We start from the raw sequence: 17,108 nt of genomic DNA, 5'->3' as shown, positions 1-17,108 counted from the left end.
TAAGGATTTAATAGAAGAATATTAAAAATGGTTTCAATTTGAAAAAAATAGAAAAGGACATTTGGAGCTATAACTTGAAATTTGAGGTTTTTGACGTTATAAGCAGCACTAACACTCCCCTTGTAGTGATGTTTCCTTGGGAATTATGCCTTCCCTGTCCATTACCTGTCAGTTTTCCCCTCTCCTTGGCCATATGCAAAACACTACTATTTCCCCTTCTGCTTGTCTCAGACTTATACTCTTCTAAGTCTTCCTCATCTCAGACAATAGCAGCACTTCCCACAGATTTACTCTGGCCAAAAGATGGATTTTTTTAAACGTCCATTGCCATGTAATACGGGCTGAAAGTGTGCATGTGTAAGTGTACATCATGTTACCTGTTCACAAATGGAATACTTGTGTCTAGCCTATACCCACACCAGTACCCCACACATCCCCCTCAAGGTTCTCCCCGTCTTCTTTGAGGGAAACCACTATCCTGACTTCTGATGCACAGATGGCCATATTATGAACATTTAAGTGTTTTCAAATAAATGATTTCATTTTAATAACTTTTTAATAATGCATGTGTATATGTATGTACTGTGATGATTGAATCCAGTGGTTCTCAAAGTATATTCTGAGAACCCTGGAGGGGAGTCCCTAAGGTTCAAACCTACTTCTCACAGTAATCTTAAGATGTTATTTACCTTTCCATCATGCCTACATTTCACGTTGCTGAGTAAAAGCAGTGGTGGGAAAGGTGCTGGTGCCTTAGCATAAATCCAGGCAGTGGCCCCAGATGATGGTGGCCACCGCACTGTGCATCAGCACACACTAGAAGCTCCAAATAAAGAGTCCATTTCACTTAAGAATGTTCTTTTTTTTTTTTTTTTTTTTTTTAAATTTTTTTTTTTATTTATTTATGATAGTCACACAGAGAGAGAGAGAGAGAGAGAGAGAGAGGCAGACACACAGGCAGAGGGAGAAGCAGGCTCCATGCACCGGGAGCCCGATGCGGGATTCGATCCTGGGTCTCCAGGATCGCGCCCTGGGCCAAAGGCAGGCGCCAAACCGCTGCGCCACCCAGGGATCCCAAGAATGTTCTTGATGAAGCAGAAGTCATTTATTTTTATTAAATCCTTTTATTACAAGGTTTTTAAAAATAACCTGGATGGCAAAATGGGAAGGATTTGTACAGCACTTGTGTTGCATACTAATACACGATGTTTGTCTCGAAGAAAACCAATTGTATAATTAACTGGCCACTTTTTTCTTAAAACACCATTTTTACTTGAAATAATAACATGGTTATTCAGACTTGGGTATTTGGCAGATATTCTCTCAAGGATGAATAAGTTGAGCTTGTCACTCTAGGGAAAAGAGTAGATAGCATTTTCTTGCCTCAATCTGATAAAATTCCAACTTTCAAGTGAAAATCAGAATTTTAGAAAGCTATGCCCATCACCGTGAAATTGACAACTTAAGCTTAGACGGCTTTGCTGATGAGTTTGGTGGTGATATTTGCAAATGTGATTTTTAAAATACTATCAACATTTGTAAGATCTATGTAACTTGGTAAACCATATTTTGCAAATAACCGATGCCTGTACATATAAAATAGTGCACAAATAAAAGATCCATTCAAAGTGCAAGATAAATCAATAAATTTAATATAACAGTATAAAAAAGTTGTTGATTTCAGATTCCACATTACAACTGATCTTTAAGAAGCTACCAGTTTTTGAGGGTTTTGTTTTGTTTTGTTTTTTTAATTTATGTATTCATGAGAGACAGAGAGAGAAGCAGACTCCATGCAGGGAGCCCAATATGGGACTCAATCCCAGGACTCTGGGATCACGACCTAAGCCAAAGGCGGACACTATCACTGAGCCACCCAGGAGCCCGGTTTTTAAGGTTTAATATAATATCAAGGAATATTCATGGAAACGCTATTTAAATATTTTTCCCTTTTCCAATTATATATCTGTGTGAGGCTGCATTTTCTTCATATGCTTTAACCAAAACAAATTTTTTTTAAGATTTTATTTATTCATGAGAGACACAGAGAGAGAGATAGAGAGAGGCAGAGACACAGACAGAGGGAGAAGCAGGCTCCATGCAGGGAGCCTGACGTGGGACTCGGTCCAGGGACCCCCAGGATCATGCCCTGAGCCAAAGGCAGACGCTAAACCACTGAGCCACCCAGAGGTACCAATGAAAACAATGTATTGCAGAAGATTGAATTCGGCAGATGTGAAGATCCAGCTGTCTTCTGTTGAGCTAGACATTAAAGATACTTGCAGGGGTCCCTGGGTGGCTCAGCGGTTGAGCGACTGCCTTTGGCTCAGGGTGTGATCCTGGAGTTCCGGGATCGAGTCCCACATCAGGCTCCCTGCAAGGAGCCTGCTTTTCCTCTGCCTGTGTCTCTGCCTGTGTCTCACTCTATCTGTCATGAATAAATAAATAAAATCTTTAAAAAAATAATATAAAAAATTTAAGAAGATACTTGCAAAAACGTAAAATAATGCCATGCTTTCTGCTATTTTTTTGCTTTAGAAAGTAACAATTATCTTTTGTAAAAATATGATAATGTTAATATGTCATGATTTTATTTTTTGATGAACAGATGAACACTTTAAAATTTTCTCATTCTTAATTTCTGATAATGGTAGGCATTAATAAATGTAATCTATAAAAAAAGCTCTCTAGGGTTCTCTGTAATTTTTAAGTCTAAGCCTATCCTGAGATCAAAAAGTTTGAGACCTACTGATTTAAGCATCTCATATTAATAGATTTCTTTTTTTTAAGATTTTTTTATTTATTCATGAGAGACAAAGAGAGAGAGGCAGAGACGCAGGCACAGGGAGAAGCAGGCTCCATGCAGGGAGCCTGATGTGGGACTCGATCCCGGGACTCCAGGATCACGCCCTGGGCCAAAGGCAGACACTAAACTGCTGAGCCACCCAGGGATCCCTGCCCCCCTCTTTTTTTAAAATTTTATTTATTTATTCATGAGAGACACACAGAGAGAGAGAGATAGAGACACAGGCAGAGGGAGAAGCAGGCCCGATGCAGGGAGCCCGACGTGGGACTCGATCCTGGGTCTCCAGGATCACACCCTAGACTGCAGGCGGCGTTAAACCGCTGTGCCACCGGGGCTGCGCGTTAATAGATTTTAAAGTTGAGTCCATTTTTTTACCATTACAGACATTACTGCAATGTACTTTTTTTCCTCATGCTTATGATTATTTCTGTAGAATAAATTCCTAGAATTTATAAATTCCTAGAATTTCCTAGAAGTAGAATTTGCTGTGTCAAATGACAGGCACATTTTTATGTTTAGAAAAATTGGGAAAATTGGGATGCCTTGGTGGCTCAGCGATTGAGCATCTGCCTTTGGCTCAGGTCTGATCCCGGGGTCCTGGGATTGAGTCTCACATTGGGGTCCCCGCAGGGAGCCTGCTTCTCCCTCTGCCTGTGTCTTTGCCTCTCTTTCAGTGTGTCTCTCATGAATAAATAAATAAAATCTTTTAAAAAAGAAAGTTGGTATATTGCCTTCTACTGTAGTTGTGCTATTGTTCCCATAGATGTATAGTAATTAGCATTGCCAATCTAATAGATTTTAAAATGGTATTATATTTTAAAAACTTTTGCTCTTTTCAGAAATCAGCGAAATGAGACATCTTATTTGTTTTTCTTATTCTGCAAATTGCTTATAAATGGATTTGTCCTTATTTGATGTGTTATGACCATCTTTTTCTTAACTGATTTCGAAGAGCTCTTAGGAAAAAATAGCTTCTGATAGTCATGTTAGTGCTGCAAATAATTTTCTCCATTTCCTGTAATTTTATGAGATTTTTAAATGTCAAAGAGATTTTTTTTTTCATTTTGCCATATTCATCTTTTCCTTTGGGGCTTTTGAGTTTTATGTCCTATGTAGGCCTCACCTATTCCAAATTATAAAAATACTTAATCTATATTTTCTTTTCCTGATTGATTATTTTTAACCAGTTTAAATTAAACCCAGTCTAGAAATGTGGCAGCTCAATTTTGGTGCTAATCTAAATAGGATCTGTGATTGCATGTAATGGGAACTTAAATAATTTCAAATTTAAGATGATAAATTCACAGATATGCTGCATCTCACACCCCTGCCTAACCCCTGATACTGATACTTCTGTCTGCTCTTTTTCTCTAGTTGAGGAAACGTGTGAAGCTTGAAGGAAAAGAACTAGAAGAATACTTAGAAAAAGAGAAACTAAAGAAAGAGGCAGCAAAAAAACTTGAGCAGTCAAAAGAGTGAGTTATTTTCAGATAGATTAGGAGTTTATATGTAAATTATGTGTAAATAAGAGACTCCCTGACTGTAGGGAGCAAACAGGGTCGCTGGAGGGGAGGCGGGGATGGGGATGGGGTAACTGGGTAATGGGCATTAAGGAGAGCATGTAATGGAATGAGCACTGGGTATGATATGCAACTGATGAATCACTAGACTGCACCCTGAACCTAATAATACACTATATGTTAACTAACTTGAATTTAAATTTTAAAAAAATTTAAATTTTCTGTTGACTTCACGATTTTTGTTACATTTTTAACTGGTGCTAGAATGCCAAGTTCTTTCAGTACTAATTTTTTGTTTTGTTTTTTTAAAAAATCAAATTTATTTTTAAAGAGATTGTTTTTAAATGACTTATTTCATATATATTTCTAATTTCTTGTTCTTATTCCTCCCTTATGTGGATATATTGCCACATGGTATCATCTTCCCTTCTCTAAAGAAATTCCTTTGATTTTTGTTTCATGGATTACATATTTGCAGGCAATAACCTCCATCAGATTTTTCTGTGGTTTTTTTTTTTTTTTTTTCAGTCTGGCAAATATCTTTTTCTTTTTTTCTTTTTTCTCTTTTTCTATTTGTATTTGAATGACATTTTTACTAAGGATACAGATCAGCAATTTACAGACTTCATTGTTTCTGGCAGGGAGTTTCAGACAATGCTGTCATTGTTTCCTTTGTCCCTCTATAGTATGTGTTTTTCTCCATTGATTATAAGATGATGTACCTTAGTGTGTTGTGTTATTTAAAACATTTTTTGAGTATAGTTGACACTTTCAGTGCTAGTGTTAATATGCATTTATTAACTAGCAGTTAATGCTATTTTACAAAATTATCAATTTAATTATTATCGTTGAATTAATTCAAAAATAGTGTTGTAAATATTAATTCAAAATATTGGGACTTTATGACCTTTATCTGTTCCACAATCCTTTTAGGGCAGACATAGATTCCAGTGATGAGAGTGATGTTGAGGAAGACATTGACCAGCCATCAGCTCATAAGATGAAGCATGACCTGATGATGAAAGGTGAAGGTAGTCGGAAAGGAAGTTTCTTCAAACAGGCTAAAAAGTCTTACCCTATGTTTCCTGCCCCAGAAGAAAGAATTAAATGGGATGAATATGGAGAAATTATCAAGTATGTGAACAAAACAAGTTTTTCTTTCTTTCAGTTTAGACTGTGCATTTTGTGAATAACTCAGTGTATCATTAGAACTCAATAAATTTGGCCTTTTTGATCATGTTGTGTACTTCGATAGTTTCTGAGTATCCCACTTTGAAAAATACAGAGGACTTGTGTAGTTTGAAACAAAAAGAGAAAGTTTGGAGGAATACCTAAAGAATTAGTATTAAAAGCAAACTAGCAGTTTTATTACCTAGGTATGTGAAAAGTTTAAAAAGATGAACAAGACTTCCTCCACTTAAAGAGAGGGTAAGGGGGACACCTGGGTGGGTGGATTAGTTGGTTGAGCCTTTGAGTCTTGATTTTTGGCTCAAGTATTGATCTTAGGGTCCTGGGATTGAGCCCTGGGTTGGGCTCCATGCTCAGTGGGGAATCTGCTTGAAATTCTGTCTCTCTCCCGACCTCCCCACTCACTCAAGCACTATCTTTCTCTCTCTCTTTCTCTCCCCCACTCCCCCTCTCTTAAGTAAATAATTCTAAAAAAAAAGAGAAAGAGGGCAAGGAACATGCATTGGAGAACAACACAGGATAAAGAGAATTTTTGATGGATGATGATGTGTGAAGTTTGGGAAATGTGTTATATTTCAAGCAGTGTTGGACAAGGGTTTTGGTTACGAGAGGAATATGAGATAGCGGTAGAACCATGGAAGATCTACCAGCTCTACATGCACTATTGGAAAAAACAACTGAAATCACATGTTCTAATCCAAATTTGAAAACACTATTAACCTGTGTGCAGATTGTTCAGGGCCCCCTGTGGCTTTCCAGCTGAATGTCAGATGCTGTAGCACAGTGCACAGTGTCTCACGCTGTCTGGTGTCTCCCTAGTTTTCTGCGATGCTGATGTGCGCTCTCTGTTCTAGTGGTACCATCCTTATTGCAGCCTCCTTCTATGCGACTTTTCCACGTCAGGCGCTTGCATATGTTCATCCCTCAGCTTTGTTCTGTCTTCCTGTCCCAGGTCTCTGTGCTGCTGAATTGGGTGTTACAAACTGCTGGAAACCTTTCCTCTTTCTTGCTTACCACCCCAACACAGTCTGGGTCCCTCACTTGTACTTCCTTTGTTCCTTGGTAATGCTTTCTTGAGCATATAGTGGATTTTAGGTCATTCTGAGATTTAATAAGCAAAGTTTCCACTGTCTGTGTGGCCCTCTAAAATAGTAGAGAGGAAAAGTAACAATATGAATAGCGTTGGTGAGTTTATTTACCATTCCACTTAATTAGTGTCCAGTCTGTTCAGCATGTGAACAGTGTTCTTTAGCTTCAATTTCCTTATCTGAAGAGTGGGGATAAGAATGAAATGAGGTTGTGTTTTTAAGACACTTAGCATAGAATTTGGTGACTCATGACTTCTAGGAGACGCACTTTCAGTGCTTGCTGCTATACGGCTGTTCTGTGGATCATAGATGGTGAAGTTGAACTCCAGGCTCTGAGAAACTGCTGTACAGCCTAGGTGTTGGGTAACAGAGGCCTGCATTCCCAGAGACCAGTCGGAGTGGGTTTGGGCATGTGGCATAGATAATTACAGGAGGCGAGAAAGAATATTCTTATTTTTTCTTTTTTTTTCTTTTTTTTTAAGATTTACTTATTTTAGATAGCCTGGGAGTGGGGAAGGGCAGAGGGAGAGTATCTCAAGCAGACTTTGTGGTGAGTGTGAGAGCCCAAAGCTAAGTTTGATCTCACAACCCCGAGATCATGGCCTGAGCTAAAACCAATAGTCAGATGCTCAACCAGCTGACCCACCCAGGCACCCCTGTTCTTTAATTTTAACATACAACTCTCTCTGATAGGGGAAGTAAAGATGGGAACATAGACGCATTCATACTTTGTTGAAATAAAGGCAAAGGCCTTTGAGGGAGCTCATGATTTTGTATCTTAGTCTACTTGGTAATGTGCCAATGGAGAGTCATATGCTTTCTTTGGGCACAGATGGAGTAACCAGGGCCCTTCAGGAAATCAAAAGAGGTCCGAGATTTATAAGACTGGGAGTTGGGAAGAGAAACCACAGAAACTGAGAGAAAGAATGATTCAAACAAATGCAGGGCCAGGTTGTAAAAGTACTTTTGATAGCCATGAAGATCTTTCTTTCTTTTTTTTTTTTTAATAATAACTTTATTTTTTATTGGTGTTCATTTTGCCAACATATGGAATAACACCCAGTGCTCATCCTGTCAAGTGCACCCCTCAGTGCCCATCACCCATTCACCCCCACCCCTCGCCCTCCTCCCCTTCCACCACCCCTAGTTCGTTTCCCAGACTTAGGAGTCTCTCATGTTCTGTCTCCCTTTCTGATATTTCCTACCCATTTCTTCTCCCTTCCCCTCTATTCGCTTTCACTATTATTTATATTCCCCAAATGAATGAGACCATATAATGTTTGTCCTTTTCCGATTGACTTATTTCACTCAGCATTATACCCTCCAGTTCCATCCACGTCGAAGCAAATGGCGGGTATTTGTCATTTCTAAAGGCTGAGGAATATTCCATTGTATACATAGACCACATCCTCTTTATCCATCATCTTTCGATGGACACCGAGGCTCCTTCCACAGTTTGGCCATTGTGGACATTGCTGCTAGAAACATCGGGGTGCAGGTGTCCCTAGCCATGAAGATCTTCCAGTGGTCTGTCTAGGCCTCTTTCCTAGCCCACACAGCACGTTTTACAGAGCATTCCTCAGTGGTCAGGAAAACAGAATATACACAGTCATTTGGTAATTGGTGTTATAAAGTTACATTAGCTTTGGATCAATTGTGTATTTAAATCTTGAGAGATGTGAGGAGTCTAAAATTTGTGCCATCTACTAGTTATATATATTATATAATATTAGTTTGCCGTTAGCACTTCTAATTAGAGACTTATTATTTAGACCAGAAGATTTCTTAGTTCCAGAACTCCAAGCGACTGAAGAAGAGAAAAGCAAATTAGAATCTGGCTTGACAAATGGAGATGAACCCATGGATCAGGACTTATCTGATGTTCCTACCAAGTGTATTTCTACAACAGAGTCTATTGAAATAAAGTAAGTGCTTTTTGTTGCATTTTGAAACTAAATTCTAAGATAAAATTTTAAGAACTTGAATTACATAATTTTTCATTGTTTCAGAAGTGAAATTTCTGAATATCTAGTAAGTTTATACTTTTAAAATTTAATTTCTTTTTCTGTGGAAAGACTTATAAAGTATGGTGGCATTTTGTTTTCATTAATAGTATTTGAATGCCAGTGTGTTTGAATTGGTGGTGAGGTGGGGTTTAAACTTCAAATTGGGGGATCCCTGGGTGGCTCAGCAGTTTAGCACCGCCTTCGGCCCAGGGTGTGATCCTGGAAACCCAGGATCAAGTCCCGTATCAGGCTCCCTGCATGGGGCCTGCTTCTTCCTCTGCCTGTATCTCTGCCTCATTTTCTCTCTCTCTCTCTCTCTCTCTCTCTCTGTGTGTGTGTGTGTGTCTCATGAAAAAATAAAAATAAATAAAATCTTTAAAAAAAAAACAGCTTCAAATTGTACATTTATACGAAGAAACATTCTGGCCTTTTTAGTAAGTCTGGTAGCATGTGAACTTGTGCAGTTCACAAGTTTAATTTTTCTAAGTGTTTCATAAACTATACTCCTTGACTTAAACATCTCTAGTGTCCTTATGTCTTAAAAATGTTACTACAATCAGAAGTAGTTAATAAACCTTTTTTTCATTTGGTGCAATTAATAACGCCAGAAAATCATCATTCTGGAATGGAATTTTTTTTTTAAATATTTAGAGAACAAAGTGGTTTGTCTAGTGATATCATTTAGCATATATTTTGGAGTACACCTAATATCTAATGCTTATTATCAGTATCACAAAATTCTCTCTAGAATGGCTGTATCAGTTTATATTTTCCCTAACAAGAGCAGAAAGCTTCTTTCATCCCTGTTTCCTTACCAGTGTTTGGCATTATCTAACTCTTCAGCATTTTCCAGTACAGAGTAACATATCACTAACTGTTTAAATTTGTCTTACTGTGATTATTGATTATCTTCAAATGCTTGTTACTTTTTTTCTGTGAAGTCCACGTGCATGGCCTTTGTGCATTTTTCTGTAGTAGTTGCTGCTGTTTTGTTATTGATTTGCAGGGGATCATTGTATATTTTGGATATTAGCCCTGGTTGGCTACAGACAATGCAGATATCTTCTCCCATTCTGTTACCTGTTTATAAGAGTTGTCCATGGTCTACTTTAAAAAAAAAATCTTTAATTCTGATGTAATGAAATAATAAAATGTTTTCCATTATGGTTTTAGAATTGTGTAAAGAGAAGTCTCTCCCTGTCCATGGTCACAAACATAATTTGTACGTTTTATTCTATTATATTTTAAGTCTTCACATTCTCTCTATGGCTTCAGCTCAACCTGCTGTTATATGTGGCATTAGAACAGGATCCAGTTTTACTTTTCTTTATATAATGAGCTATTTTTTTCTAATAGCTATTGAGTAATCCATAATCCTTCCCATTCAAATACATATTAACAATATAATATGCGTATTCCTCAAATCCTTATTTTACATATTGAATGCATTTCTTTCCTGATGGTAAAAGCCATTAATAACCTAGTTTTGGAGTTAACTTATCAGAAAAGTAACCTTGAATAATCCTGTCTAATTACAGAGCCAGAGTTACTTACATAGACTATGAAGGACGCTCTGATGGAGATTCCATTAAAAAGATCATTAATCAGATGAAACCACGACAGTTAATCATTGTCCATGGACCACCAGAGGCCAGTCAGGATCTCGCAGAGTGCTGTCGTGCATTTGGTGGGAAAGATATTAAAGTGTACATGCCAAAGCTACATGAAACAGTTGATGCCACTAGTGAAACTCATATCTACCAGGTAAGTGTGCTGGCATCTGAAGCCACACAGAAATAAACACTTTTTGTTGCAGATTAGGACAGGTACACATTAGGAATATAGTGGTGAGTGAGACCCATATGGTCCCTTGTCTTCATAGATCTTACGGTCTGTGGGGCTTTAACAAGGAAAGAGCATTTATCACATTGTTAGACCTCCAGTAGAGAAAGTACAGTATGTTGTGGGTGTATAAAGAGTGAGACCCCCAACCCAGATTTGGAAGTTTAGACAAGATGTCCCAGAGTACGCAATAACTAAGCTGAATTCTGACATGTTTAGATGGGTCATCAGGGTGGCATAGAGAGTGGGAGAGAGAGAGAAAGGGTATTCCAGGAAGAGGGAACAAGATTTGCGGAAGTATGAAGGGGAGAAGAATAGGGAGTATTCAAGAATTCAAAAGTTTTATAAAAATTCACTGATGTCAAGGGTCTATTCCTAATTGAAAAAAATGGAAGCAGGTATAAAAAATAGTAGCACAGAGGAGAGATTAGCTTTTATCTGATAGTGGGAGATGATAGCAGTTAAAGCAGGAGTGATATCTAGATTTGGTCGGAATTCACCACGCAGCAAAGTTATTCTGGGCAGAACGAGAGGAAGCAGCATTCCAAGAATATGGATGTGTGAAATTCATGGTGATGGAGGAAGCAGTAACTCAGTACTCCTGAAGAGCACCAACCTTAGAATCATCTGGGGGAGGTTTGGGGGTGACAGGGGGACTCCATGCTCTGGATTTAGTCTCACCAGTTTTGTTAGAGTCACTGGAGGTGGGACCCTAGCATCAACATATATTTTAAGAAATTGCCATGTGGGGCAGCCCGGGTGGCTCAACGGTTTAGCGCCGCCTTCAGCCCAGGGTGTGATCCTGGAGTCCCAGGATCGAGTCCCACGTCGTGCTCCCTGCATGGAGCCTGCTTCTCCCTCTGCCTGTGTCTGCCTCTCTCTCTTTCTCTCTCTCTCATGAATAAATAAATAAAATATTTAACAAAAAGAAAAAAGAAAAAAAAGAAATTGCCATGTGATACCAATGTGCAGTCAAGGGTTAAGAATCTTTTTTCTTTATTTTTTTTTTTTTTAAGATTTTATTTATTCATGAGAGACATACAGAGAAAGGCAGAGACACAGGCAAAGGGAGAAGCAGGCTCCATGCAGGGAGCCCAATGTGGAACTCAATCCCAGGACCCTGGGATCATGTCCTGAGCCAAAGGCAGACACTCAACTGCTGAACCACCTCGAGGCCCCGGGTTAAGAACCTTTTGGAAAGCAGACAGCAATCCTAATGATCTCACAGGTCACTAGGTCCTTACCATTCGCAGTGAGGATCAGATGAGTGCAAGATTTTCGAATCTTAATACATATTACCAGAGTCAGGAAATGATAGCTGTTTGTATTTTGTTGTTAATTTATACTTTGTGGACTCCATCTCTCTCCCTCCCCTTTGCATTGTGTCTAGGTGAGATTGAAAGATTCACTCGTCAGCTCCCTTCAGTTTTGTAAGGCAAAAGATGCTGAATTAGCTTGGATAGACGGTGTCTTGGACATGAGAGTTTCCAAAGTGGACACAGGAGTTATTTTAGAAGAAGGAGAACTGAAGGATGATGGAGAAGACTCCGAAATGCAAGTGGACGCTCCTTCGGATTCCAGCGTTATAGCACAACAGAAGGCCATGAAGAGTCTGTTTGGGGATGATGAGAAAGAGACAGGTGAAGAAAGCGAGATCATTCCAACCTTGGAACCATTGCCTCCCCACGAGGTAAAAAAAAAAAAAAAAAAAGCATGTGCCTTAATTTGTCATCCTTTGGATTTTTCTTTTGTTTTTAACTCTTTAAATTAGGTGTCCTATGTAGACTAATTTTGGAGTTTTAGAAAAAAGATTATTTACAATATGGCTGTGTGCATGCAGGAGCGTGTGTTAATATCCTGGACTGCAAGGGAATGATAACATTTACAGGAAATGTTTAGCAAATATCATAAGATACATTATTGTTTTATGATTTATTTTTTCAGTATTTAAATTTTGATTGTGAGGATTACATCACATACCTACTTCCAGTTAGGAGATTTATAGTTTTTTAAGACTGAAACTCTTGTACTCCCATTTTTGTACGTTGTTAGCTCAGCTGAAATCACTTTCGGTTTTGATACAGGTAAGAATCTTTTATAAAGTATAGGTATAATTTTAATCTAGTATTTACATGTTCTTAGGAGATACTCTTTTAGCAAAGATTTCAGGTAACTAACTTACAACAGTGTTAAAACTGTGTAGTAAGAGTCCTGTGTGCATGTCAGAGGACTCTAGACTTTCCGTGTAGTAAGGAGTAGAGAGCCGACCTCTGTCATTGGATTCCTCTCTAGTAATACTCTTGAGATTGGGGGAGGAAAAAGAATCTTTTTTTCTGGGATCCCTGGGTGGCGCAGCGGTTTGGCGCTTGCCTTTGGCCCAGGGCGCGATCCTGGAGACCCGGGATCGAATCCCACGTCAGGCTCCCGGTGCTTGGAGCCTGCTTCTCCCTCTGCCTGTGTCTCTGCCTCTCTCTCTCTCACTGTGTGACTATCATAAATAAATAAAAATTAAAAAAAAAAATTTAAAAAAAAAAAAAAAAAAAAAAAAAAAAAAAGAATCTTTTTTTCTCTCTGCAAAAGCTAGTAAGCTTCATGGCAATTTCCAAGTAGCAGCAATAGGTGGAACCGCTTATTTTTCTGATTCTAAAACCCCTGGTATCCACTGCATTCATTCTAAGGGACAAGGGAAGGTGAAAGTGGGATCAGGGGAGGACTCCCCTGAGAATTCCGTAAGTGAAGGAGTTGGATCTGGAAAATGAATTTTTTGGTTCAGTTCTGCCTACTGGCACTCTCCTTGACCCCCTCAGGCAAGTGGGTGAGTGAAGAGCATAACATCACCAAATCTCCCTGTTACTGTGAGCTATGACTAATAAAAACTGATGGGAAACTTGGGCTTTGTAATGTTAAATAATGAGGTAAAATTCAGAATAGCAACTCAGAATGTGATTTACAGCCTTGATAGGATCTCTTAGAGGTCTTCAGGGAATGATAGAAAATATCTTAGAGATGTGTTACCTGCACTTTATTCAGTACAACTGTATGTGTGGTGTCTTATTTGAAGTTCTTCTTTCCCCTTTATCCTTGTTTAAGGTTCCTGGACATCAGTCAGTTTTTATGAACGAACCAAGACTGTCAGACTTCAAACAAGTTCTTTTACGGGAGGGGATTCAAGCTGAATTTGTAGGAGGTGTGCTTGTTTGTAACAATCAAGTAGCGGTCCGTAGAGTAAGTGTGGTTTTTTTCTTTGTTTTGTTTTGTCTTTAGGATTTTATTTATTTATTCCTGAGAGACACAGAGGGAGAGAGGCAGAGACACAGGCAGGGGGAGAAGCAGGCTCCATGCAGGGAGCCTGACGTGGGATTCGATCCTGGGTCTCTGGGATCACGCCCTGGGCTGAAGGCGGTGCTAAACCGCTGAGCCACTTGGGCTGCCCGTAAGTGTGTTTTTAATAAGGGGCAAATTGAACAAATATTTCCTTCTGATGTGTTGCCATTTTGACTTCTGTGATTCTTGATCAGTAATTTCACAAACTGGAGACCGTAATTTATATTCATAATGATGACCTTAAAGGCTTATAAAAGTGACTCTTAAAGAAATAATGTATGATTTTATTGTAAATTTTTATTATTTGAATCTTGACATTTACATATCTATGTAAAATTCATGACTTGAATGTAATATCCTTATTTTGTGCTGAGCAACCCATTTCCAGACCAATCATCAAATAGTCGAGTTAATATATCTTGTTTATTGTGTCTGCATATTAATAGCAAATATACTAAAGTTTGTTTTTGTTTTTGTTTTTTACTTTCTAGACGGAAACTGGACGCATTGGATTAGAAGGCTGCCTTTGTCAAGATTTTTATAGGATAAGAGACCTTTTATATGAACAGTATGCCATTGTGTAAAGGACATGATGTCAAGAAGTATCTGTTTGACCTTTCTAAGAAAAAAGCGTTCTTATTCTAAGCTTTTGCTTTTTTGTTTTGTAACATACAGAAAGAATTACCAGAAAAATTTAACATGCATTCGATTTTTTAAAAAATGTAAATAGAGTCCATTTTGCTAATGCTCAAATGAGCATTCTACATTTTAGTTTTCAGAGTGATAGAGATCCTAGCAAGTGTGCAGGCCCAAGAATTGAAGGTGATTGGTTTTCTCTACAGACCCCTTGTTCTAGAAGGGCTTTTTACTTGAATAAAACAATGCAACTTAGCAAACCAGCTCATGGCCTTAGAGAAACATGTTTGCATGTTGTGAATTCTTGCAAACAGTTTCTTAAATTTTCTGGAATGAAAAGTGAGAATTATTGAGAAAAAATGTGCTATGTAAAAAAAAAAAAAAAAAAAAAAACCTGCAGATACAGTTTTTTGAGGCCCGTGTGTTTAAAAAAGAAAAAACAAAGAAAGAGTATATGCTCTAACTCTTCTTTTGAATTCTGATATGCAGTTGTCTTCACATGGGGCATATCTCCTTACCCTACCTGTATTTCCCAGTTATTCAATCTAGTGGAAGGTGGTACATATTTCATTCAGAAATCAATTTTTATTCCTCCTATTATCTTACCAAGATTTTGTTGTTCAGGTTGAATTACAACAACTAACATCATTTGAATATATGTAGTGCAAAAGAACTGCTATTTTAGTCTTAAGGATTCTGTATACATGTTAGATACATCTTAGCTATTGCTAGGTTACTTCATTGAGAACTGTTTAGTGCTTTGTTTTTAAGGAAACAAATGTTGAACCTTATATTTTTATAAGGTGATAGTATAATTGAATCAAAAGGTGTAAATGTTTTCATCTCTTAGGCTTGCTCCCTCCTAAGGTTGCAGAAGCAATGGTTGGATTTTATACACCTTACTACAAAAATAATACTGAAGTTGTATAAGGTCATCCTTTCTGTGTTCCTGTCTTTCTTGGGGCTAGCGGCCCAAATACAGTATAAACCACTTGTGTTTAAGAGTAAAAACTGAATATATGCAATTTTCATTGAACTTAAAAATGAAAATCATGTTGCCCTATTATAATCTTGGATGCTTGTCTAGTGTGTAGCTTGATCATGGCAGTCCTTGATCTTTATTTCTCAAGTAATTAAGCCCTCTTTTTAATGCTTAGCATTTTTAGAAGGATCATTCCTGTTTAACTTATATGGAACTATACATAGTATAGTACTACCCAGTGATATCAGACTAGAATTAATATTTCATTCTCTTTCAAAGCTTATAAAGAATTTGTTGTGGATTATAGTGCTAACGCAAAATTTCAGTCTTCTGATAGCAAAAATCAGATATGCAGAACACCATTACAGAAGGTGACGATAAAGAGTATGTTTTCTTTGTAGAGCTTTGAAAAAATTCAACTTAAAATCTTGTTACTGAAAAGAGTAAGCCTGGAATCCTATTTATATTCCAGGGGAAAGAAAGTCTGCATTTGTTATATGGCTTGAAGCATCTGGTTATACATATTACACTGCGATACTGATATTGAAAAATTATTTCTCACTTAGCCTTTTTATTGTCCTATGAACAGGAATTAAATTTTAAAGTGCTGCTTGAAGATGGCTGTGCTAACTAATGTCATTGCAAGAGCAATACTTTGTCCTGTTTCTTGATGGCAGGATTACTAAAATTTCTAAAATGAAGACATTTCTTTAGCCTTAGTTACTTAAAAATATACATTTAAAAAAAGGCTATAAAATAAATCATGAACTCAGAGGAACTTTCAGATTTTGTTTAGAGGCAAAATAAATACAAGTGGACCATCAGCTGATTATAAATAATTTGGTCAAAAAAATTTATTGTAGTAGTTGTTACAATGAATTATAAATGTCAAGTATTGTTGAAAATTATTGTTTTTATGAACCAGTAGGTGGTCTGAAATAGAAGTGAGGAAATCAATTTTCTAAGAGGGCCTTTTTAAAAAAAAAAATGAAATTCATATACCATAAAATTCACTCTTTTAAAGTATATAATTCATTGGCTTTTAGTATATTTAAAGTAGTGCAACCATTACCACTCTCATTCCAGAATATTTTCATCCCCCAAAAAGACACTCTGCCAATTAGCAGTTATTTTCCATTCCCTTCACCCCAGTCCCAAGCAACCATCAATCTAATTTCTGTCTATATGGATTTGCCTATTCTGAATATTTCATAAAAATGGAATCATACAATATGTGGCCTTTTGTGTCTGACTTCTTTCACTTAGTACGATATTTTCAAGATCCATTGATACTGTAGCATGTGTCAGCATTCTTTATGTGGTTGAATAATATTCCAGTGTGTGTATATACCACATTTTGTTTATCCACTCATCAGTTGATGGACATTTGGGTTTTTTCAATTTTTGTCTAGTATAAACGATGCTGCATGAACATTCCTATACAAGTTTTTTGTGTGAATGTAGGTTTTCAGTTTTGGGGGAACATATTCCTAAGAGGAGAATTGCTGGATAATACAATAACTCTTTTGAGAAACTGTCAGTTTTCCAAACCTTATTTCCAAAGTGCCAATGCTGTATTACTTTCCCACTAGCAGGATGTGAAGATTCCAATTTCTGCACATCCTTGGCAACACTTGTTACCTACCCTATTTTTTATTTTAATCATCCTAGTGTGTGTGAAGAGGTATTTCATGGTTTTGATTTACATTTTCTTAA

At 37.5% G+C, this 17,108-nt stretch overlaps 1 protein-coding gene across 1 annotated transcript in view; it reads left to right on the top strand.

Moving 5' to 3' along the window:
- CPSF2 (cleavage and polyadenylation specific factor 2) overlaps positions 1-16,625 on the top strand; it is a 34,578-nt gene extending 17,953 nt beyond the window's left edge. Inside the window, exons 10-16 of the mRNA XM_055333689.1 lie at positions 4,181-4,281; positions 5,260-5,460; positions 8,375-8,527; positions 10,147-10,372; positions 11,841-12,140; positions 13,541-13,675; positions 14,266-16,625. Of these exons, the coding sequence (XP_055189664.1) occupies positions 4,181-4,281; positions 5,260-5,460; positions 8,375-8,527; positions 10,147-10,372; positions 11,841-12,140; positions 13,541-13,675; positions 14,266-14,358 (1,209 nt within the window). The 3' untranslated portion in view covers positions 14,359-16,625. The remainder of the gene's footprint in view (positions 1-4,180; positions 4,282-5,259; positions 5,461-8,374; positions 8,528-10,146; positions 10,373-11,840; positions 12,141-13,540; positions 13,676-14,265) is intronic.
- The last annotated feature ends 483 nt before the right edge of the window (positions 16,626-17,108 follow it).

This window comes from Nyctereutes procyonoides, unplaced genomic scaffold, assembly GCF_905146905.1.
Source record: "Nyctereutes procyonoides isolate TBG_1078 unplaced genomic scaffold, NYPRO_anot_genome, whole genome shotgun sequence".
In the NCBI taxonomy this organism is placed as follows: Eukaryota; Metazoa; Chordata; class Mammalia; order Carnivora; family Canidae; genus Nyctereutes; species Nyctereutes procyonoides.
This window is presented reverse-complemented; position numbering and strand designations above follow the sequence as displayed.